General features: G+C 33.9%; 1 protein-coding gene across 1 annotated transcript; it reads right to left on the bottom strand.

The window, feature by feature from the left end:
- Positions 1–1,306: 1,306 nt before the first annotated feature.
- On the bottom strand, positions 1,307–20,472 carry LOC124365313 (tyrosine-protein kinase receptor Tie-1-like). Its single transcript, XM_046821284.1, has 8 exons — positions 20,391–20,472; positions 12,622–12,787; positions 11,623–11,842; positions 10,479–10,564; positions 5,219–5,348; positions 3,338–3,549; positions 2,456–2,552; positions 1,307–1,481 (listed from the first exon to the last, which is right to left on the bottom strand). The coding sequence occupies exons 3-8, from the start codon at positions 11,793–11,795 to the stop codon at positions 1,307–1,309; spliced, it is 873 nt and encodes a 290-aa protein (XP_046677240.1). The 5' UTR covers positions 11,796–11,842; positions 12,622–12,787; positions 20,391–20,472.
- Between the last annotated feature and the right edge of the window lie 3,767 nt (positions 20,473–24,239).

Below are 24,239 nucleotides of genomic sequence, written 5' to 3'. Positions count from 1 at the left end.
GTTCATTAAAGTAATTTTATTGAGTAAATTAAAGGAAACTAAAATATTATTTATCTGTAACGTATTAGCTGTCGTAATCGGCCAACATTTCCGAACTATAGATTCTTCAGATTATTCAACAGAATTAATGTAATACAATTTTAGTATTTTAACTTTTCAACAAACCTCGCATATAAATCGGTAAATAATTAATTTTAATTTAATATTTACCAATCACTAAATAATATTTAATATTATATGATTTAATATTTATTTTAAAACTTTTTGAATGTGATTTTAGCCCCAATTTACCTTCCTTTTATTGCAGCGTCTGTTATCTGACGCTTTGGCAACCTTGACTCCTGGAATCTGGAGTTATGTTCGTCTGAGGGATCCAAAGAAAGTCAGCAACGAAAAAGCTCAAAACAACCTTGGTTTCAACATCAGAGACACTTATAAACAGGTGAAGTGGTAGTCTCATTGTCATCTATTTTAAAACTTTTGAAACAACAGATGATATAAGTTTAAAAACTGTAGTACAGTATATCTTTCACAACCCCCAAATTAGTTTCTAGCTATAAAAGCTCCATCGCAGCTTTCGTACTACCTTCAAAGTAAAACGTACATCATCCTTACTAACTAAAGCCCACTACAATATGGTAGTAGGATTCTGCAAAGCTGAAGAAAAATCCTCCCCTTCTGATTCCCCTCCAGATCACGTAATATCTACCGCTCTGATTGAGCCAGCACCCAACGTTTCCGGGCAAATCTCGCTCCTGAGCATCGTTAGGGAACTAACTGTACGAGAAAGGATCGAGAAAACTAGCTGAGCCAATTTCGCTTAAGTTGGCCGGATCTGTCCTTTATCTGCTATTACATCTGCGATACATATCTAATACTCGCTACAACCTGAATCCCGATCCTTATTGTAGGAATTAAGTTTCAAAACTGATTACACAATCTTAATTTATTACTATAGACAAGAACATTTCCTTGAACAGCATACTCAATCCTCAATTGGACCATGTTGGGGTATTTTGAAGTTGAATATAATTCAAAATATGCTTTAATTTATTTCGTTTCCTGGAGTCAAATTAGGAGGTTAGAGGAATAAAAAGTCCTTTAGTTTCTAGATATGACCATTACACCCAAAAATGAAGGACCTGCAACACCCTGTAGTTGACTTCACGTCCATCTCAAACACCTAGTTCCTCTTCCTAGCCGACATATTTGAAAAGCTTGGTTTAAGGAAGCATTAAATAACACATTGTATAAAAAATAACAACAAGATTTTAATATAAACAGTTATGAGATGAAAATATCACATTTATACAAGAGTGGTGACAGTAGAAATAGTAGATGAAGAGGTTTGTTGAGTTGGCGGGAACTGGTGACCAGGCCGGAACTCGACGTACACGCTGGAGTCCAGCTGGAACAGGATTTCCTTGAAGGTTGGACGTTCGTCTACGCTGAGACTCCAGCAGATCTCCATTAGTGTGTACCTGGACCACAGCGGAACAGTTTAGTTTAAATACTAAATTAAACTAACGTTATTTAATGACATGATAAACTTCACACGTTGTTTTTGGTAACACGTTGTAACAATTGAAGTTCCCCGTTCTGGTGAAAACTGTTGGTTTTGTGTTTAACACAAAGGGATCACAATTTTAATACGGAATATTTTATTTTAATCATGGTAATATTAAGGAACTCTGAGACATGTTTATTACGTGTTATTAAATAAATAAATAAAAATGCCTTTTATTTCCAAGCGTTTCTCAGTACGAGACTGTTTTTCAGAATAACTTTGGTAAATCATTATCAATATTTAAAATAGATGCAACAAACAATATTTAACAAGTACACACTAAACTTAACAGTAACTAAATAATGAACTTACTTAAACTACATGACTATTTTTATAAAAATCCTTTCTTTTTTTTAAATGAATCTAGTTTTACTCGTTTGAGGTTTCGGGTAGGTCGTTGTACAATTTTGAGCCGAAGTAAGAGAAGCTCCTCCTACCCAATTCCAGGTTCACTTTTGGAAAGTGTAGCAAGTGCGTGACATGACGGGTTCTGTATTTTGAAACCTCCTCCCGGGATGAGAGAATCCCACTTAAGTACTGTGGCTCTCCGTCAGACAGAACCTTGTGAATTAAAATACAGGTCTGTATCCTGCACACAGTTTCCATCGGCAATAGGCCAACGGCATCTCGATAAGGAGAAACATGATCAAAGCGTTTCAATTTGAAAGCAAAACGAATTGCGGAATTTTGAATCTTCTGGATTCGCTCCTGGTCCCCCTTCGAGATACTGTTGCCATAAGCAGGATAACAATAGTAAAATACAAAGAACACGAAAGCCTGCATTAAGTGCAGCCTTGCAGACTCCGGCACCAGATAACTAAACCTGTAGAGACCCCTTAACCTAATTAAAATACACTGTGGTACGTAGATACTAAAGTGGACACTTACAGTTCATCGGAAAAGTTTTCAGGTTGCTCCAGACGTTTGCCTGAGACAAGATACTGTAACAGCTCATGGTCAGACACTGTGGGGTAGGGAAATCCTCCTGGAAAATATAGCAAGAATTAAAAGCAAGATGTTAATATGCGGTTTTCTTCATGAGGCAATATATTTATTGAGTAACTATAAAGGTCACTGTCACTCATTTTTGAATACTACGCAGGTCACACACACTCATTTTTGAAAAAGACACTCGACTTAGGTCAATGATAATAATGAAGCTAAAAGAGCACCAGCCGACACGTGTAGACATGCCCTCGCCAGGGGGAGTCTATAGTCGTGTTGTCCATTTATTATCTCACTTTTCAACTTTAGAAGTACGAGCCATTTAACTAGTAATATAGTTTACAAAACATTATCTTGCTTCTAAAAAATAATCATAAGTCACAGAGCTTTACCTTCTTTTGAGAACTTGTTAGATGACTGATGTGACTAAACAAAGAGATTATTATGATTGTGGAGCAAAAGGTACATAATGTCTCATTTCAGCTAAAAATTGAATGCCTACTTATTTTAATTTTTAAATTTTTTAAAATGATACATTAATTTTAACAGAACTCAGATCAGATATCAGTTACTAGAAAAACCCATCACAACTATATATTTAGATTTAAATGTTTAAATTACTTAAAAGTTCTGAAAACTGGTTTAGTCTAAGGTTATTTTGATGCCAAAGAACGAATTAAAAATCTTATAATTTATGACAAACAATAAATACTTTACCGGCAAAGCTGACATTAGGTATACAAGATCAGTAGCTGACGAAATGGCAATATGCTACTATAATTACCGCTCAACATAATTTAATTTTAAGACACTGTAGAATATTACCCAAGGTGCCGATTTCCCAGAGGACGACCCCGAAGGCCCAGACATCGCTCTTGCTAGAGTAGAGGCTGTCTCTCATCGCCTCCACCGACAACCACCGCAGCGGCACCTTGCGTCTCTTGGTGTTTACGTAGATCCCGGTCCTCGACAGTCCGAAGTCGGAGATCTTCAAGGACCTCTTCTCGTCTATCAGGATGTTTCTGGCAGCCAAGTCTCTGTGGAATACCATGTCATCATAGTAAGACAATAATTGTTGTGACGAAAGTCGAAGTTGAGAAGCCTTACATTAATTCTTTTAATTCGTCAACTCCTCGCAGAGCTAAATCTCTGTACAGTACAAATAAGTCACAGAAAAACAATAAAAACTATGGTTGAACCCCTAATTGTTTTTTCTCAACATCTTCACAGTTCATTGATAAAAAAAGAAAGTATACCTAAATAATGAAGGATAGTCACTTATATATCAATTTAAAACCTTCAAAGTAGTATATCAAACAAGAGAAATTTAAATAGGCGTATTAAATCTCAAATATAGTACTGATATGAAAATCATGCTTCAATGTTTCATAAAATTAATATAATTCTTGTGCTTGAGTCTAGTATTTATTGTGTTTCTATTTATTATATACTATTAGGTAACCATGGCTTCGAACAAGATTCCAATTTGAAATTCTAAATTCGTGCTGTCTAGAATTAAACTGCTCACGTTACCTGTGTGTTATCTGTTTGCTCTCCAGGTATTCCATGCCTCTAGCGATCTGTGTGGCGAAGCTGTGCAGTTCCCTGGGGTGTAGTTCACACTCTAGATTCGTACTGTCTAGAATTAAACTGCTCACGTTACCTGTGTGTTATCTGTTTTGCTCTCCAGGTATTCCATGCCTCTGGCGATCTGTGTGGCGAAGCTGTGCAGTTCCCTGGGGTCTAGTTCACACTCTAGATTCGTACTGTCTAGAATTAAACTGCTCACGTTACCTGTGTGTTATCTGTTTGCTCTCCAGGTATTCCATGCCTCTAGCGATCTGTGTGGCGAAGCTGTGCAGTTCCCTGGGGTCAAGTTCACACTCTAGATTCGTGCTGTCTAGAATTAAACTGCTCACGTTACCTGTGTGTTATCTGTTTGCTCTCCAGGTATTCCATGCCTCTAGCGATCTGTGTGGCGAAGCTGTGCAGTTCCCTGGGGTCTAGTTCACATTCTAGATTCGTGCTGTCTAGAATTAAACTGCTCACGTTACCTGTGTGTTATCTGTTTGCTCTCCAGGTATTCCATGCCTCTAGCGATCTGTGTGGCGAAGCTGTGCAGTTCCCTGGGGTGTAGTTCACACTCTAGATTCGTACTGTCTAGAATTAAACTGCTCACGTTACCTGTGTGTTATCTGTTTGCTCTCCAGGTATTCCATGCCTCTGGCGATCTGTGTGGCGAAGCTGTGCAGTTCCCTGGGGTCTAGTTCACACTCTAGATTCGTACTGTCTAGAATTAAACTGCTCACGTTACCTGTGTGTTATCTGTTTGCTCTCCAGGTATTCCATGCCTCTAGCGATCTGTGTGGCGAAGCTGTGCAGTTCCCTGGGGTCAAGTTCACACTCTAGATTCGTGCTGTCTAGAATTAAACTGCTCACGTTACCTGTGTGTTATCTGTTTGCTCTCCAGGTATTCCATGCCTCTAGCGATCTGTGTGGCGAAGCTGTGCAGTTCCCTGGGGTGTAGTTCACACTCTAGATTCGTACTATCTAGAATTAAACTGCTCACGTTACCTGTGTGTTATCTGTTTTGCTCTCCAGGTATTCCATGCCTCTAGCGATCTGTGTGGCGAAGCTGTGCAGTTTCCCTGGGGTGTAGTTCACACTCTAGATTCGTACTGTCTAGAATTAAACTGCTCACGTTACCTGTGTGTTATCTGTTTGCTCTCCAGGTATTCCATGCCTCTGGCGATCTGTGTGGCGAAGCTGTGCAGTTCCCTGGGGTCTAGTTCACATTCTAGATTCGTGCTGTCTAGAATTAAACTGCTCACGTTGCCTGCACAACAGAAGTTCGACCTCAAACTTGGTAAACATGAAGAACTTACTAGTATTTTACGTACTTATTAGATACTGTCACAATACAAGATTCGGAATCATTGTACTAAAATTATCAAAACATTATTATCATTATAATTACGTAAGATTTGTTTTAATTTTGTACAGTAACCCTCGTAATTTAATATTTAGTTTTTGTGTCAAAGAATAAGTGATTAAAATCTTATGGCATACACAAAGTTTTATTACAAGCTGTAGAATTTTTCTTTTCATACATTATTTAATTAAAAAGGAACAATCTACAGTAATCTAAAAAGTTACCAATCTACAAATTTGTATTCCTAAATATCAGAATAAGTTTATTGTTTATTATTTGTAATCATACAGTTACGTTCAGAGAGTTTTTAAAATAATTTTAAATTGTTCAAAATGATTTATATCATGTCAGAAAACGTTTCAGCTAATATACCAAACGATCCACATGTGTTCTGGCAAACAAATGAAATCAAATGGCCAGGGTCACTTCCTATCAGTACTCTCCGTCATATCATTTTGGACGATATACCGAAAATTTCATCACTTTGTCTAATTTTCTGAGTGAGATATATTTATTATTGATGATTGTCTGAAGGTCACTCTTAAATGTATTAAGCTAATAAGAATTTTTGAGAAATAATTATCGTTTTATATTTTACCTTTTGTTAACCCATTTAAAATTAAACCAGTGATGCTGACAATAAATTTCTCTTAGGAAACATTCCCTATCAATTGCAAGAAAAACCAGGCTTGGTGCTTATAAATGCAAATTGATTTTAGGTCCCTATACTTACATTCTGTATCATATTTTTTTTTGCAGCTAAAAGAGGTTTGGCCAAATATTGTTTTTCTCTGAAGATAAAGATTCATTTTTATTGGTGAATAACAACATATTCCTTTCATGTTAATATGTTACTTAAATTATGCACTTTATAAAATTTACCTTATAAATTTATGCTGATTTAATTAGGCCTGCAATTGGACATGGGTATTAAAAGCACGATTTTCAGGATTACAACAAGGCAATGGAATGTTCTGTGTAAGTAGATGTGCTTTTCGTGCAGTAATGTTACAGCTAAAGTTTTAAGTTAGTAGTACTCACTGAATTAATGTTAAATGTGAATCTATATATATATATATATATATATATATATATATATATATCTATATATATAAAAATGAATGTTTGTATGTTTGTCCTTTATGGAATCGTGAACTATTGGACCGATCATGATGAAAATTTGTACGTATATGTATTTTTCCACGGAGAAGGTTTATAAGCTATGCCCATCCCTTTCCCGATTCAGGATTCCGCCCCACTGGTTACAGAAATACCCATAAGAAATGCATTGCAGCAAACATATGTTAACGTCTTTTCAAATTATTAATCAGCTGTTCTTTGTAAACATATATTACACTTATAGTTTTAAAGCATAGAGTAAGCTTAAGAGAAACGACAAATTTTGTTTAAACTGTTTTTTGCAGTCACTGTTAAACATAGACTTTACTATCCAGATAATACAATTCAAATTTGACGTAAAAATTCACCTTTAACTGCAATATTTATTTAATATAAACCATGCTCATGCTTGATCAGAAGAGTAATGCAGATATCATAATTACTATCTTACGTTGGCTACAAATATAAAGAATGTTATAAAATCAACCTTAGTTGTTTTTTTTGACAGAAGTATGGTTCTCAAAACTCCGTGTGTACATATTCTCTCGATCGAGACAACAAAGCAAGCTCAATCGTGGCATCGGAGATATAACTAATTTAATCTAAAATTTATTATAGTAAAAAAAAAAAATTACTAAGTAATATAAGGACTTCGGTTCTTAAGATTTGCGTGCGAAGCCGTGGGTAACAGCTAGATAGAGGCAGGAATATGGTACATACCTTCATAATACGCCCAAGAGGCTCACGATGGAACGACTATCAATTATCTCAGCAATGTTTAGAATGTGATAGAAAAAGAATAAGTGAATATAGTGTACTGTTTTCAACGGGAAATTGCGTGCGAAGCCGCGGGCAACTTTTGCAAAAAATTATTGAAATGCGCAGCAAAGCGCGCCGGCCCGCTAGTATATATATAAATCCCACGAAATATATAGAAGCCTTGTGATCTTCGTTTTTCATTTCAATAAGTGAAATAGTATATATATATATATATATATATATATATATATATATATATATATATATATATATATATATATACTGTAAGCTCTTGCATGTTTGTGTTACGCCTTCCTAATGAAGTGGAGTGTGTAGAAGGTTTGTGTGACGTCAAAATAGATGTAAACGACCTGACATCAAAGGACTTCCTCCTCAGAGGAACTAAAGAACTTAAAATTTATCAAACGAGATGATTCTTCGGTATTTTAATTCATGTTTTAGATCATTGACGCAGGTTGCAAGGAACCCTGTTGGTGATACCATAATTAATTACAGTACCTCATAGTTTACAGAATGAGAACAAACTTTTATGATAAACATGAACTAATCTTTCATGCGTTTAATTATTTATTTAAAATTCTTACTATTCTAATTGAATGAATATTAAAAATGTGGTATGTTTTATATTCATTTATGAATGAAGAAAATTAAATTAATAATTTTAGAAAATGTATATAGCTCTTGCATTGGCTTGAACGCGTGCGACAATGGCTAAATGCTACTGTAAATATTCGGAATTGAATTATACAAAATAAGAACTCCGTGGTGTGGTGGTAGCATTCTCGCCCAGAAAATGAGAGATCCAGATTCTAGCCCCAGTGGAGCAAGAACATTTTGCGAATCAATCTTTATTGATATTAAATTAGGCTTATTACCATATTTTTTCAAGTATAATGAATATTAAAATTTCGTATAATAAGTAATAATTACAGGAAAAATAATTAAATAGATTAAGCAAGAGTGTGGCGTAGTGGCATTTGCTCGCCGTTCATAGATACTCGTAGCTCATATATTTAGTTATATATTGTATACATTTTTGTTATACGTTTTTGTATACATCCTTTTCTAACAATATCCATAAAATATTATAGAATTTAAAAAAAAAGCTTTCACTATGGATGATAACTAAGAATATTTAATGGAATTGCTTAACTTATGATAACATACTTTATACGTATCGTGATCTAAATTATACATCTTAGAATCTAGTTTCTGATCGGTTGAATTAAAATGAAAATATATTATTTTCTGTTTGCGTGGATGATAAATAAACTGTCCACGCTCATTACGATAATTTTACAGATTAAACAACTCCTTTTCATCTAGATTACATTGAATGGCTGTTGAGTATATCAGCCTCACCTTTCTTGTAGTGAATGGCTCTGATGTTGAAACGATGTAAAGAGTTTCTTTTGACCGAGTTAGTTGCCGACTTTGATTATCTCTTCAGACCTTCATGGACGCCAGGATTCCAGGAAACAGATCTGTGGCAGCAGATTTCAGACGCTGTACTTTTGTAATTAATCAACTCCTCCCATCAAAGCAACCTTGCGTATCATTTTAACTTTCTAATGTTTGGTACTTTAGTAATTTTTTGCTACGTGTTGTTTATTTCGTCTTAACATGAGGCCAGGTTTTGTAGCATCACAAAATGAAAAATTCATGCTCTTTATTTCTTGTTGCTTTCTACACCCTAATAATTCTTTATATAGTAAAATATTCGCATTTAAGATAGTCACTTGGGTGATTTATATTATTGTTCATGGTAATTTACTAAAATCTCTATACTCTATCTCAAAATTTACCCATGCAGTTGAGGAGGTACACAGCGAAATTTCTCTAAATCCGCAACCGTTCCTCGATCTGTGAAGTTTTCTGACATTCCTCTTCTCCTTGTGATACTTAGATACGTATATAATTACTTCCTGCCATTCAAAAAGAACAATCGAAATTCAATAGTTGCATATTTCAACTTCCTCTTAATGGAATTTAACGAACAGGAATGATGCCTTATACAAATTATCTAACGTATCAAGTCAGTTTACATGCCACCATTTCGCCATTTATCATAAACATTCAGTAGTCACATATTTTATGAGCTGCAGCCTCCACTAAACCAATACGCTTTTGACACCTCTTCTGTTCAAGACCCAACTTTGATACTACAAACAACGGAGGCTTGTGAGAAACAACCTGAGACTTGAATAAATGGTTCCCCTACTAAATTCTTTCCCATTAACTTTATACTTCAATACTGAAATTTTATCGCACAGTGCATTCACTTCTTAAATCACTTTATAGGGTGTGCCTTTTGATGATGAACTTGATCTTTGATGAAAAGGTTTTTAAACTCAACAATAACAAGGTCTGCTGGTATGCGTATGCGTAATGAGATCATAAATGGATGAATATTGTTTGTGATAAAAGTATTAGCTTCAGCGTTTTGGCTCACCCAAGGAAATTTTCAATCATTTTTTCTTCTTCGTCTATAATATATGAAAAAGGCCTTAATAGACGTACAAATTTTTTTGGGTTGAAGCGTGTGTAAAAGACAATTCATAATGAACTTGTTTGTAATGAAATGAGTATTTAATGATTTCGGTACAAATAATCATGCACTCACAGTGCGTTATAACGTTGAAATAATTTTTATATCAAACCGGCTTCAAATTTTAATATCAATAGTCTAGTTAGTGTAGTTAAAAATACCTTGACCTTTTTTGATCTACATTGGTTTGCCTTAGCTGTGGAAACTTGGAATAAATATCTATTAGGTTTATACCTATAGGTTGGAACATCAATGTACTATATTTCCCATTATAATTTCAAATTTATTAATCAGTCAAAATGTGAAAAATAATAAAAGCAATAAAATTAAAATACAAAAAAATTAACTTGCACACATCTCTGACTATCTGCCAGGTAGAGATTTAAATACCAACTATAAGCAGAATAGGGAAATCTATTTCTTGAAAATCAAAACAGTCGTTAACGTCGAGAACCACAATATATACATCACATTAACTTGGCTGACATGCCAAATACCAAAATGTCCTTGAATTAAGTATACCATACTTTTTACCTTATGACCTTGTACTTTATTAAGTATTAAGTACCATAAAGTGATGTACTTACTGCAACGTGTGGAGGGTTGAGTGCTAGATACACAGCTCGTGGTGGGGATGGGCGTGATGTAGGAGGCATCTGACGTTGCGGACACCCTGTACATTTGTAAATGCAAGATTTAGTTTCAAAGTAAAATTGATATCGTTACTATGTTTAATAAGTACTTGCATTTCTTGATTCCACGTTCTGGGAAGGCTATAATTTTCATAGCCACCTGTTGAATATCACTTAACATTTTACCAAAGCTGTAAGGTTTTCTTTGATAACTTTTGAAATTTATAAGTGCTAAATAGGAATTGCATAATTCAAATGACAAGTAAATGTTTGTTTACACATGTTCTCTCATCATAGATAATAAGGGGAAGAAATTCATTCAGAGAAAATACCATTATATGATTTATAGTGTATGATCAAACAGTGTACCCTCACCCAAGTCCAGACGTAGTATTAACAAATATGTCTGTTGAAGGAATTAAAATAGGCTGCAGCACTACAGCTACGCGGAGGTGGTCATCAACAAACTCACTGTACAAGCTGTGCAATTCACCTTGCTTGATAATTTACGACACACTGGCCATCGCCAATATAATTAGGTTATTTTTAGGAAACTTACCAGCAAAGGATAAAATTGACAGACAAAATTCAACAAGAGCGTTAAGGATGTCGAACCTATAACACTCATAGATTAATCGAGTATTAGTGTAAGCCGCAAGAAAATGTCCGATGAGATTTCATTTCATTTATATATAAGGCTTCTGAAACTACTAAAAATCAGCTTATTTTTAGTGGAATCTTCAAGGAGTGTTACTAACGCTGTCATCTATCTCGTCAGGATACTTCACTAGCCAAGTTTCTCTTCCACAGTCATAAATGTTACTAATTCAAAACATAATATTTTTAATACAAAAATAAACTATGACTCGGTTGTTTGGAATGTTATTGTGATTATCTTCACTCTCTCAGTTTAAATACACCAATAGACACGCTTATCTGTTGTTATTTTATGAACTCATAATGAATACACAAAGCGTCTCACAATATTTCAAACAATGATGCTATAAAATAGTATATGTCAGTGTTCTTCGAAAACTTATTCAAAAAGGATTATTTCAGACATTAGTCAATCGTAAGTAACACATCCAAAAGTACATACCTAGATAGGGCGCTTGACTGTAGCACGGGTCTGGACTGGTCCCTAAGATGGCGCAGGTAGGCTAGCAGATCACCGCAAGGTACGTACTCCATCACCATACAGAAGGGTTGCTTGAGGGTGCAGCACCCCACCATGGTGACTATGTGTGGATGTCGACCTACCTTCTTCATCATGGCTATCTCCGCCAGGAACTCTTCCACCTCGTCACAAGTCGCCTTGTCTGAAACAGATGAGCTATTGCCTACAGAAACTGAGCAATCATGCCCTTTCTGTGTGTGAAGATTAATAGATTATCTTAAAATCAACCCTTTTAATCTCTATGTGCTTCATCTGTCAGGGATTATTGAATTTTCCCCGAAGGTGCTTGTTTATCTCCATCAGGTTGCTCAAAAGTATCATAGATTACCGCGGTATTTATGTGTGTATTGTAGAGAATAGCTATATCAGTCTACCTCTCACAGGAAATCCCATAGAATCCGTAATAGACAAAAGGCTGTAATAGTTTACTTGCTGTTTCATTCCATGGTGGTGGTAATTGTTATCTAAATATAGTCATCGTAATCATTGCCAACATTGGTATCTGAAGGTTTATTAAAGGTTGAAACTCAGATCATGTTAAAGGTAAAGGGTGTTATCTAGTGATATTTATGAAGAGAGGAGGGTTAGAGAGATAAGGGGATAATATAGTGGGGTGAGGGAGAGCGGGGGATGATATTACGTTTTACTTTCTTGTAATAATGCACGTAATAATGAATAAACAAAAGTTTGTAATAGTGTACTTGCTGTTTCATTTCAAGGTGGTGCTGATTGTTATCTAAATATAGTCATCGCAATCATTGCCAACAATCTTGGTATCTGAAGGTTTATCAAAGATTGAAACCTAGATAATGTTACAGGTTAAGGGTGTTATCTAGTGATATTTATCAAGAGAGGAGAGTTAGAGATAAATAAGAGGGTGATATAGAGGGGAGGGTAGAGCGAGAGATAACATTAACTTACGTTTCAGTTTCTTGACGGCCACCACAATGCTGCCTGGAATACCAGCGATAGCCTCAGCCCTGGCCAGAAAAACACGTCCAAAGGCGCCTTTGCCGATCTGTCTGCCCAGAGCCAAGCGACTGTAACTCACTTCGTAGTCATCAGCTTCACCCCGCACCCTCGCTTCCTTCACACAAAGAATATCATAGAGATGCCTCTGGAATAGTGTGTCCTTGCTGTATCATTCAATGATGGTACCAAGGCTTATCAGAACTATTCATAATAGTTATTGTTAACAATGTTATTTGAATATTTATTTATTAAACAATATACGTTTTGTCAATAAATTCCAATCCACTAGCTGATATATTTCATCTTTTTTTTAAATCTCTTACGCATATCCAGATGTTTGAGACCAACAATGCATTTTTTCCGACTTTTACTCCTTAGCAGAGTTGATTAGTTCGTCCAGATTAAAAACAATCTAAAATAGCCCTTTGTCCGTTGTCAGTTAATTTTGCAATACTATTTGTGATCTTCAGTTTGATTCTGAAAATTCATTAAGAATAATATGTAATAACTGCCATTAAAATAAATTCATATCTTCTCATGTATAGATCTATGTGGAAGACATTTATAACAGAATTTTAATATTTAAAGGATTAGAAATTATGTATGGAATGTGCTAAGTGCAGAAATCAACGTTAGATGGCAGGAACAAAATCTGTTTAAAGTACGATCTACATTTTTCTATCAACGGTTTTAAATCACTTCAACCTGTCCTAACATTTTAGCTCCTTTTAAAATCATATAATCCTTTCAAACTAAGACGAGCACAAATTTCCATATTTTTTTAAATTATGCCTATAAAATGGCTTAGCCGGATTTACTTCCGGTTTAAGTGACTCTTACAAGCTCCACTCTATGATTTAAGTTTGTACAACCAAGTGGTGTATGAAAGATGTAAAAAATGAAATAAATAAAAATGTAAATTGATATATTACTGCGCTATTAGGTAATCATACTCAAAATTACCACAATGAAGCATTTGCCGCATTCGATAATTAAAGACCATTAGATGTTGTAGAATGTAATTACCTATGTAATAACTTAATCTACCGTAATAATTAGATTTTTGGGTAATATTAAACAGACCTACGTAAATAAAATCGTGTTTTACATAAAAAATTGATTTAAAATGTATTATGAGTCAATTAGATCATGTTCATAAATTTTAATCTGAAGAGAATAATTATCAGTTACCATTCCCAAACAAAAAATTGTCAAATATAAGTCACAACTAACAGTAAATAGAATTCTTTTTCAACAAAATCATATTTTTCAAACTATCCATCGCCTTATTCAATAGTTTTTATATATAAGTCTAGACTATGAAGATATTACACCCTTAGGCGACTTATGCAAGCTAGAAACTCATCTCCTTTGTCAACATATTGCAAATCTTTCAAAGACACAACTATGGTAAACTTTAAACTCCTGAGCAATATACGATGGACTTAACCCTACATTCCTCGCAAATAGTTTGGAAAACTGTTCAGTTTTGAATAGTTTTCAGCCAGCAGGAAGATCGGTGAGGTTAAATTAAGTGATATCATTAACTACATTAATTTTTTAAATTTAAGTATTTTTTTACATACACATCGATCTAGGAACTGAAGTTGTGTATATTTGTGATCATAATTTACACAAACAATTATCTGAAATCAAACAAGATACTCGACTTGTATTCACTATTCAGTGATTCACTATTCAATATCAACTAAAAAATTTCCGAAGCCACTACATTTGAAACTCACTTCAATAATTTACGCCCTCAACTAATTCAGTTTTGAAGCCATCGCTTTCACCACCCCCAAGATTTAATGTTGTATATTAAATTATATTTCGTTACGATTGAATTATTTTCTTTATTTTTATATTTATTCTTCCTTACATACATAAACACTTGGAGCGGTTGGTCTTTGATCGCGTATAATATCTTATAAATAAAAATGAATGTCGAAATGTGTTGGTAAGCGCTAAACTCGATAACGGGTGGACGGATTCGGTTAATTCTTTTTGTAAAATGTTCATTGAAATCCGAGGAAGGTTTTTATGAAGAAAAAGTTAAGAAAATATATCTGGAATATTTTGGAATTCAGGAAAAAATTTGTAGTTTGTACGTTTCATAATTAAAATTAAACTGGCACTAAACAGCTGTTGACAGCTATAGTTCGACAAACTTTCTGAAACATCTGCTTACATTTAAATGTTACCAATAATAAATAAACAGTGCGTGATCGTGTAATGCAGATAGTAAATAAAACATTAATATATCTGTGACCTAATCTATTGAGTTTGCTTTTGTCAACTGATACACGAAACAAAATTCGTATATCGTGTTTTGTGCAGAGTGTTTACTTAGTTAGTGTTTGTTTAGTTCGTGATTAGTGAAAAAATAATTTATATTTGATATGCCTCCTATAAGACGAAGCAATTTAGGTAGAAGAACCAGAAAATGCTACAAATCAAGCTAATTACCGATCTAATCGTACTGCACAAGAACGTGACGACGGAAATGAACGTGAAAGAATTCGGATATTACAAAACGCGTGAAGCGCGAGCGCGACATTCAACTAATAATCTATTTGTTACGATTGCTTTCAGTTACGATGTGTCAATTGACTACATTAACTACCAATGTGTTGTTATTGGTTCTATGAACTCGGTTTGCTCACACTGTAAGGCATTAAAATACAAAAACGAAGCCAATGGATTGTGTTGCGCAAATGGTAAAGTAAAATTGGATACCATTGGATCCACCACCAGAACCATTGTACTCATTGGTTTCAGGAATAGGAACAGATTCTATACACTTTTTGACACATATCCAACAATATAACAATTTCTTTCAAATGACTTCATTTGGGACAACAAATGTAGTTCGGGAAAATTTTATGCCAACTTTCAAGGTATGTATTATAGCAGTTACTCATAATTTATTTTAGCGAACAAATTTTCTGTCACAAAGTTAAGATGTGTCACTAATCTTTAAATTATTAATCACTTATATATCACTTAGTCATCATATTATATGGTGATTCAGTTTCAGTGACACTTTTATTATATTTTATATTTGATAGATATTAGTTAAAACTAAATTTATACTTTTTAAGATCAAATATTATTTAAGTTTGATCACTGACAATCCATTAATTTATACAACACCATAAAATTTTTTTTTTATTTACAGATACAAGGGCAAATATATCACAGAGCAGGTTCACTGTTACCAGTGGTCAGATAGCGACAACAATTCCTGCAAATTTATTTTGTGGGCAATTCACCACAAGAAATTGATCTGCGTTGTGCACATAACAATTTAGTAAAGAGGTCTATTGTAGAACAATTACAAACTTTATTTCATCAACACAATCAATTGATTATATTGTTTAAAACTGCCCTGGATCTGATGCCATCCGATAATCACAAAATTGTAATCAGAGCTGATAAAACACCTACCTGCAGGTCAACATACAAGACGTTTTTTTAATGCACCAACTATTGATGAAGTTGCTATCGTTGTAGTTGGAGAAAACTTGGAATCCCGTGATATTGTTTTACATCGTCGGAATGATCAATTACAACGTAATAAAGGAAACACACCGCTCATATGATGCACTGCAATATCCCATTATATTTTGGCAAGGTGAAGATGGCTACGATTTCTCAATAAAAATGATAAATCCCATTAAAGGTAACTAAAATATTAGTTTAGCTATGGCGATAATATCTCAGTCATTATATTATGTATATTTTAATTTTATATTTGAATGTTATTAAACAAAATATATTTACAGGTTCTGAAACCAACAAAAAAGTCAGTTCAATGAACTATTATTCATACCGCCTAATGATTCGGGAAAATGAAGAAAATCACATATTGAAATGTCGGCGATTATATCACAAATATGTTGTTGACATGTATGTTAAAAATTGAAACGGAGAGATTAACATTCATCAGGTTGAATCAAACCAAACTCCGATCTGAAGAGTATATTCACCTTCGAGATGCGATTAATACTGATGGAAATGCACAGAATGTCGGTCGGATGCCATGTCGTATGTTCGTCATTATGGTACAGCAGATTTGTTCATCACATTTACATGCAATCCGCAATGGATAGAAAATCAAGCAGGAGTTATTCCCTGGGCAATCACCCATTGATTCGTCATGATATTACAGCCAGAGTCTTTAGACAAAAATTGAAATCTTTAATGGATTTCATCGTTAAAACATAATGTGTTTGGTGAGACACGCTGCTGGATGTATTCTGTGGAGTGGCAGAAACGAGGATTGCCACATGCACACATTTTGATTTGGTTGGTTGAAAAGATAAGGCCAAATGAAGTTGATGCAGTGATATCAGCTGAAATCCCTAATGTACAAGTAGATCCTGGATTGCATGAGGTAGTTATCAAAAACATGATACATGGTCCCTGTGGAACTCTTAATCAAAATTCACCGTGTATGATGGATGGTAAATGTTCAAAACGATATCCACGGACATTAATATCGGAAACAATTTACTGGTAATGACGGTTATCCATTGGTATCGTCGCAGATCGACAGCAGACAATTGAAAATCAACAATTGTCAAATTAAATCAATAAGATATTGAAATAGATAATCGTTGGATTGTTCATATTCACCCATTTTATCAAAGACATTCAAAGCACACATCAACGTTGAATCTTGCCATTCAGTGAAATCTATTAAATACATTTGCAAATATGTAACCAAAGGGAGTGATATTGCTGTGATTGGAATTGGTGCAGAGAATTCCAATGATGAAGTTACCCAATACCAAATGGGCCGCTATGTCAGTAGTAATGAAGCAGTTTGGCGAATATTTTCTTTTCCTATTCATGAGAGACTCACCTTCTGTTGTTCACTTAGCTGTGCATTTAGAAAATGGACAAAGAGTGTATTTTACAGCACAGAACGCAGTACAAAGAGCTGCTCAGCCACCATATACTACATTAACCAGTTTTTTTTGAGACATGCCAAAAAACGATGATTTCGCACAAACATTGCTATATTCTGAAATGCCAAAAATATTATACCTGGAATCAATCCTCAAGGAGATTTATACAACGGAAACAAGGAAAACCAGTTCCAGGATATACAGATGTATATTCCACCGATGCGATTGGCCGGATTTATTCAGTACATCCAAGCAATGATGAATGTTTTTTATTTACGACTGCTATTAGTCAATGTACGTGGGCCCAACATCATTCCAACAGTTACGAACTGTTGATGGTGAATTGTGTGGATCCTACAGAGAAGCCTGTCAACGTTTGCAATTGCTTGAAAATGACGCTCATTGGGATCAAACTCTCAATGATGCTGTAATATCATCACACGCTCATCAAATACGAACATTGTTTTCTATAATCATATCTACATGCTTCCCATCAAACCCAATTGATTTGTGGATCAAGTACAAAGATTATATGTGTGATGATATTTTGTATCAAAATACGGAATAGAATGGGAAATCCAAATATACAAATCAGTGGAGAAATTTACAATGAAGCATTGATTTCAATTGAGGACATGTGCTTGATAATGTCAAAACAAACTATTAATTCAATTAGGCCTGACCGCGCCCAATCGTCCAATGCATGACGCTTTTAACCAAGAGTTGCATCGAGAAAAACTGTATGATTTCAACGCTTTGAAAAGAATTAATTCAAACAAATCTTCCACTGTTAAATGAACAACAGAAGTATGTAATTTGAAACTCTTATGAAAGTAACAAATGATTTTTTTTTTATTTCATTAATATTAGCAACAATTCGCTCACAAATTAAAATTGCACTTGCACTCGCTTCGTCGGGAATCGCAGCAATGAAACTCCAACCTGCAAACGTTTCGAAGAACTCTGCAATGGCAAAGGTTTTGCAGCAATGTAAATTGATTGTTTGGGATGAATGCACGATGGCACATAAAAAATCTTTGGAGGCTTTAGACAGAACCTTAAAAGATCTACGGAGCAATACATAACCGATTTGGTGGTGCAATGATTTTATTAGCAGGAGATTTTCGTCAAACATTGCCAGTGATTCCACGATCAACGCCAGCTGATGAACTCAATGCATGTCTAAAGTCCTCCAATTTGTGGAAACATGTCAAAGTACTTCATTTAAGCAAGAATATGCGTGTCGAGTTGCAAAATGACCAATCTGGAAACATATTCTCTAAACAACTCATTGACATTGGTAATGGCAAATTTCCTATAGACATGTTGACTGGCTGCATTAACTTTCCTCAAAGTTTTTGTCAGTTAAACTCGATCAAAAGATGAAACTTATTCAGAAGGTGTTTCCAGATGTTTTCTTCAAAATTACAGAAACCATGATTGGTTGAGCGAACGAGCTATACTGGCTGCAAAAAACATAGATGTAAATGAATTAAATTTCAAAATTCAAGAACAAATTACAGGCGAATTGAGGATATATAAATCAGTTGATTCGGCTACTAATCAAGATGATGTAGTCAACTATCCACCGGAATTTTTAAACTCGCTGGATTTGCCAGGATTGCCACCTCACAATCTTCAATTAAAGGTTGGATCGGTGGTTATAATGTTGCGAAATATCAACCAACCGCGTCTTTGCAACGGTACACGGTTAGCGATAAAAAATTTACTAAACAATGTGATAGAAGCAACTATACTCAAAGGAAAAGTATAAAGGAGAGGATTTCTCATACCGCGCATCCAATGATTCCGACTGATGTGCCATTTGAGTTTTAAACGACTACAGTTTCCAGTGCGGCTTGCTTTTGCTATGACTATAAACAAGTCCCAGGGGCAATCATTAAGTGTTTGTGGTTATTAATCTAGAAAACCCATGTTTCTCACATGGTCAATTGTATGTTGCCTGTTCCCGTGTTGGAAAACCATCAGATTTGTTTATCTATGCGCCAGGTAATCAAACAAAAAACATCGTATACCACAAAGCACTACAATGATAATAATAATAATTATGATTCACATGATTAACAATAAAGCGATTACTTACTTTTAAATCCTTATATATGTTTTATTTAATTATTTTTTATTCACAACGCCCTATCACCAGGGTGACGGTTCTGTTCAGGAGAATTTTTTTAAATACGTAGGCAAAAAAACTGCCACATTACAAATCTTTTTGACAGGACGAAGTCTGTCGGGTCAGCTAGTTTTAAATACTTTTGAATCGATTACAATAATTCTCAGAAACATATTCATGTTGAGTTTTAAAATTATATAGCTCAGATTTCTTTGTGTTAAAAGTTTTATTTACTTTATTAGTAAAAAATAATACTTTATACAATATACACCATATTATACACACCAAAGCCAATAAAGTTCTTCCTTGGGAAAGAAGAACCTACGTAACAGGTTTGAAGACTTTAGTACTTTTCTATCAAGAGTTATCGGGCAGACATACTGGTTTTTTAACCTTTTACTCTCAAAATCAATCAAAATCTACCAATAGAAATCTTTCTTAATTCATAGGAACCTATTTATCAAGTTTGAAGTTTCTAGGAACTTCTTATCAAGACTCATTGCACCTATGGATGGACAACGACTGTTTGTGTTCTCGACATTTAAATATTCGTATTTTTATTCTATGCAAATCCGCGTAATTACTAACAACCTGTATTCATTATCATATTCAATCATATTAAGCATATTTTTTATTATCTGTTTACTCAAAACCTAAACAATATTTACCTCAATCTCCTTTTCCACGTAGAGAACATTTCTCTCTTGAAGACTTGGAAAGTTGACTCTTCCCGATCTGCCACTGGAACATAAAAATATTACAATTAATTACTAAATTTGTGTCAAATAAGAGTTAGTTTAAGGTTTTCGTTTATTTATAAGTAAATTTTCCACTATTTAAAAACTGCACGAATTACATAAGACATGAGACATTAAGACATACAAAAATAGATTCTCTGAAATTACTTTACGTTTTAATATGTTCAGTTTAGAGTCGGTATTGTTAATTGACCTCAAAATAACTAACTTATATGTTACCTCATTTTTCAATGTTCAGTTAAATTTGCTTTAAATTGGTCAAATGAAAGTTAATGTAATCTTTCAAAGTATCAAAGCTTGCGAAACATACCGGCGACATATATACCTACTGAATCAGAAAAGCAATACTTATTTTTGTTTCGAAAGTATCTACACTATCATATCCAAATTATCATTAAAACTTCCAACCATGCCTACTTAAAATTACTCTCCTCTAATATTCTATCAAACATACTAAAACTCTCTATGTAAAAACTTTTTCATATTATTTTCATTGAAACTTTTTCCAAGAAAAGAATTTAAATTAAGCAAGTGTAAAACTATAAAGGGCGTACAGCGTTTACAGGATAGCAAATATAAACTGTAACACGTATTTTTGGTAATTTGTAAAATGGATGAATACGTATACAAGTGCAGTAATGTGTGGAAACGGAAGTGGATTCAGTAGTATTATGTGACATGTTGGAAATAGTTCTGCTCAATTATTTCTCTTTGGCAGACTTCATATAATGTTGTAGATTTCGCAGAATGGATACCACAAATTACTGTAAGCGCATTAATATGTCTACTTGTACTGTCCTCCTCATTACGGTACGTACAGTTGAAACTGTCTGCAAACATAAATTAATTAGCAGTTTACCATCGAATTTTAAAATACTACATCAAAGATATTAATATCAGTGGTTTATTTAACATGGACAGTTTGGGGTTAATAATTTCGTTTCTTCGTCGAGTACAACGAGAATCGAATGTAATTGTTTGAGTTCATATTTTTTTACTCCAATTATGGCTGGTTGAAGAAATTTTGTAACAGGAACCACGCTTTTATTATTATTATTATTATTATTATTATTACTTCCAACGGTACAACGCCATTAACATATTTACAAAAATTACAGACTTCTAAGATGACTATATTAAATTAAAGCTAGAAAAATAGAACATCACATTGTATACACAACAACAACACAGCAATCAGCATAACAGATAATCATAAGGCAAAGCAGTAACAACAATAGTTTGACGCCAAAAATTATTTAACATTCATAGCAGGAATTAACATAAATAACAAGTATCAATAATAATATAGGTCAAGAATAACAAAGATAACAATCAAATATAAGGTAACCATTGCAATAAACTGTCAGACAAAACGAACCACTTGAAAATCAACATGATAATAGAATATAAAATAATAACGGAATTATAATATGTAGAGGATAAAATATATATATATATATATATATATATATATATATATATATATATATATATATATAACAGAACTATAATATGTAGGAAAATAATATACAATTAAACATTACGAGGTAAAACAAACTATAAATTAAGGAAAAACAACATAAGAATAATAACAAGCACATGCACTGATGAACTCATGTCAACACTCTGGAGCACCTCCACTTAAAGGACAACCCAAGAGCCCTGGAAGAAATCCAACCCAGCGCAGGACCAATCCCCCAGACAAAAGGGTAAAGAGAGCAACTATGATTAAAATTATATGTGAAGTTTAATAAATGTCTTAGAGGTAATTATGCTTCCTAATTATAATATTTGAAACAAGATATCTAAGCTGCAGAAGTACTGTACTGCAAACATGAAGACAGGTAGTCTACCAAACTACGCAACGAGAGAAGGTTAACTCCATGTTAAAAATGCTTACAAAAAATCGTTATCTTGTTTTTGCCCCTTTTCTTGATCTTCTATGCCATTTGCTGGCTTCAGAAAAGCGAATATGACTACCATAAATGTAGAAAAGGGGAAAATGATTGACTCTTGGGATCTGAGGACTTGCTGGTATTGTCTTCAGCTCATAGAGTTTAAAGTAATTGTTTTAATCTAATGACAATAATAGCTATATAAAAAATCTGACATAAAAGCTTCATAATAAAATGTATCTTGTGGATCTATTTGCTACCAGAGGGCACTAAAATCTCAGCCACGATATCTTGACTAATGTTGATTGGTATGACGTTCCATAGCCTGCTAGATATCGCCGTTAGGAATATTATAAATGCTGCAGTTCAGTTATATGGTATTATGAGTTAATCCGTGAATATGTTGACCATCCTTATCAGCGAAATATTCATTAGTTAGCCAATATAGAAGGCCGAACTGTAAAATTGTGTGCATCATTACCAAATTTCTGAGAAGTCTCAAATCTACAAACTTAAATAATAGGAGAAAATTCATACTTTCATCGCTCTAATCAAAGATTACAAGAAAATCGAATTAAATAATTTTGTATTTCCAGCTCGTTATCCAAAACCATTATAAAAATGTTTGTTTATAATAGAATTGCAGTGTTAAAATAGTGAAAAAATCTCTTCGTTTAAGAAGATTAGTTCAGTGAGAAAATGTTAATTTAATTGTAATTACTGGAGTAAATACGCTACCAAGTTCTAAAATAAATTATGCTAATGGTTCTGTTAATGATTAACCCTGATCTTTTCTTCTACTTAACTTTCCATTTTATCACTAATAGTAAAGAAATGGCTACTTTCAGTGAAAACTAGTAGTCATATGTGTTGACATATTTTATTAAATATACTCAATTTCCAGAATTGGTATGGAACAGAAAATAATTAAACATTATAATAAGTTTGTTAAAATTTATTTAAGTTACAATAACGTAAAATCTATGTTATTGTAACTATGGCTGCTATTTATTTTCCGCTAAGATATGCAAAAGATTACATCAATCTACGACAGCAAAGAGCCAATATTGATGGTATTAGGAAATTCAGAAACAAAGTTATAGCTTATTACTCTATTATGTGCTTCCATTACACTGTCAACTACCCAAGGCCCTTTCTAATATTCCCTATCCCCGTAGACAAAAGTTCTATCTTAACAAGTTTGTCTATTTCCTGAATCAAACTGACTTTAGTGCCTCGCCTTTTTACTATCCCACATATCCTAGAAGTTTACTGTACTTTCAGTTTGATCATGAGGCTAGAAGGTCAAATTGATCCTCCTTTAATCATTCGGGAAGGCCATCACGTGATGGAACCAAATTACAAGAAGCTCCTGCCCACCTGTAGTCTCATTTAGCGGAAGTGAAGCTGTTTATCGTGCTGGGAGCTGCGTGGGAGTCAGCCTACTGTAGAGCTTGGCTGGTGAGATTGTCGGTGTTTTCTTCTAATTTTTCGGACATTTGCCATCGTTCAGTGAAACTAAAAATCAGTAACACTACGTTTCGAGATCTGCAAACTGATCTCTTCTTTAGGTAAATAACTAAACTAATACATAATTACAAACTAGTTTGAAATAACAAAATCATACCAAAGCTTTGTGATACACCTAAGTCAGGAATCATAAACACCATGTTGTGTGTCAACTTCATTAAGTCTAAAAACATGCAATTAATAAAACCCATACACAACACTAATCATTAAAACTAAACTACATAATGATGCACATTTATGGGTATGATGAATATAAGGTATCATCCAATTAGCAGTGGGATCTTTGGGAAATGTCGAGAAAAAGAAGGTATTCCTAGTAGAATAGTTAAATATG

The sequence above is a fragment of the Homalodisca vitripennis genome, chromosome 6 (assembly GCF_021130785.1).
Source record: "Homalodisca vitripennis isolate AUS2020 chromosome 6, UT_GWSS_2.1, whole genome shotgun sequence".
NCBI classification, from domain to species: Eukaryota; Metazoa; Arthropoda; class Insecta; order Hemiptera; family Cicadellidae; genus Homalodisca; species Homalodisca vitripennis.
This window is presented reverse-complemented; position numbering and strand designations above follow the sequence as displayed.

Excerpts from the sequence above, each read along its gene's own strand:
- LOC124365313 (XM_046821284.1), bottom strand. The coding sequence starts at position 11,795 with ATGATGAAGAAGGTAGGTCGACATCCACACATAGTCACCATGGTGGGG. Across the intron at positions 10,565-11,622 it reads CAGTCAAGCGCCCTATCTAG|GGTGTCCGCAACGTCAGATG; the intron begins GTATGTACTTTT and ends ACAAATGTACAG. Across the intron at positions 1,482-2,455 it reads GAAAACTTTTCCGATGAACT|GTACACACTAATGGAGATCT; the intron begins GTAAGTGTCCAC and ends GCTGTGGTCCAG.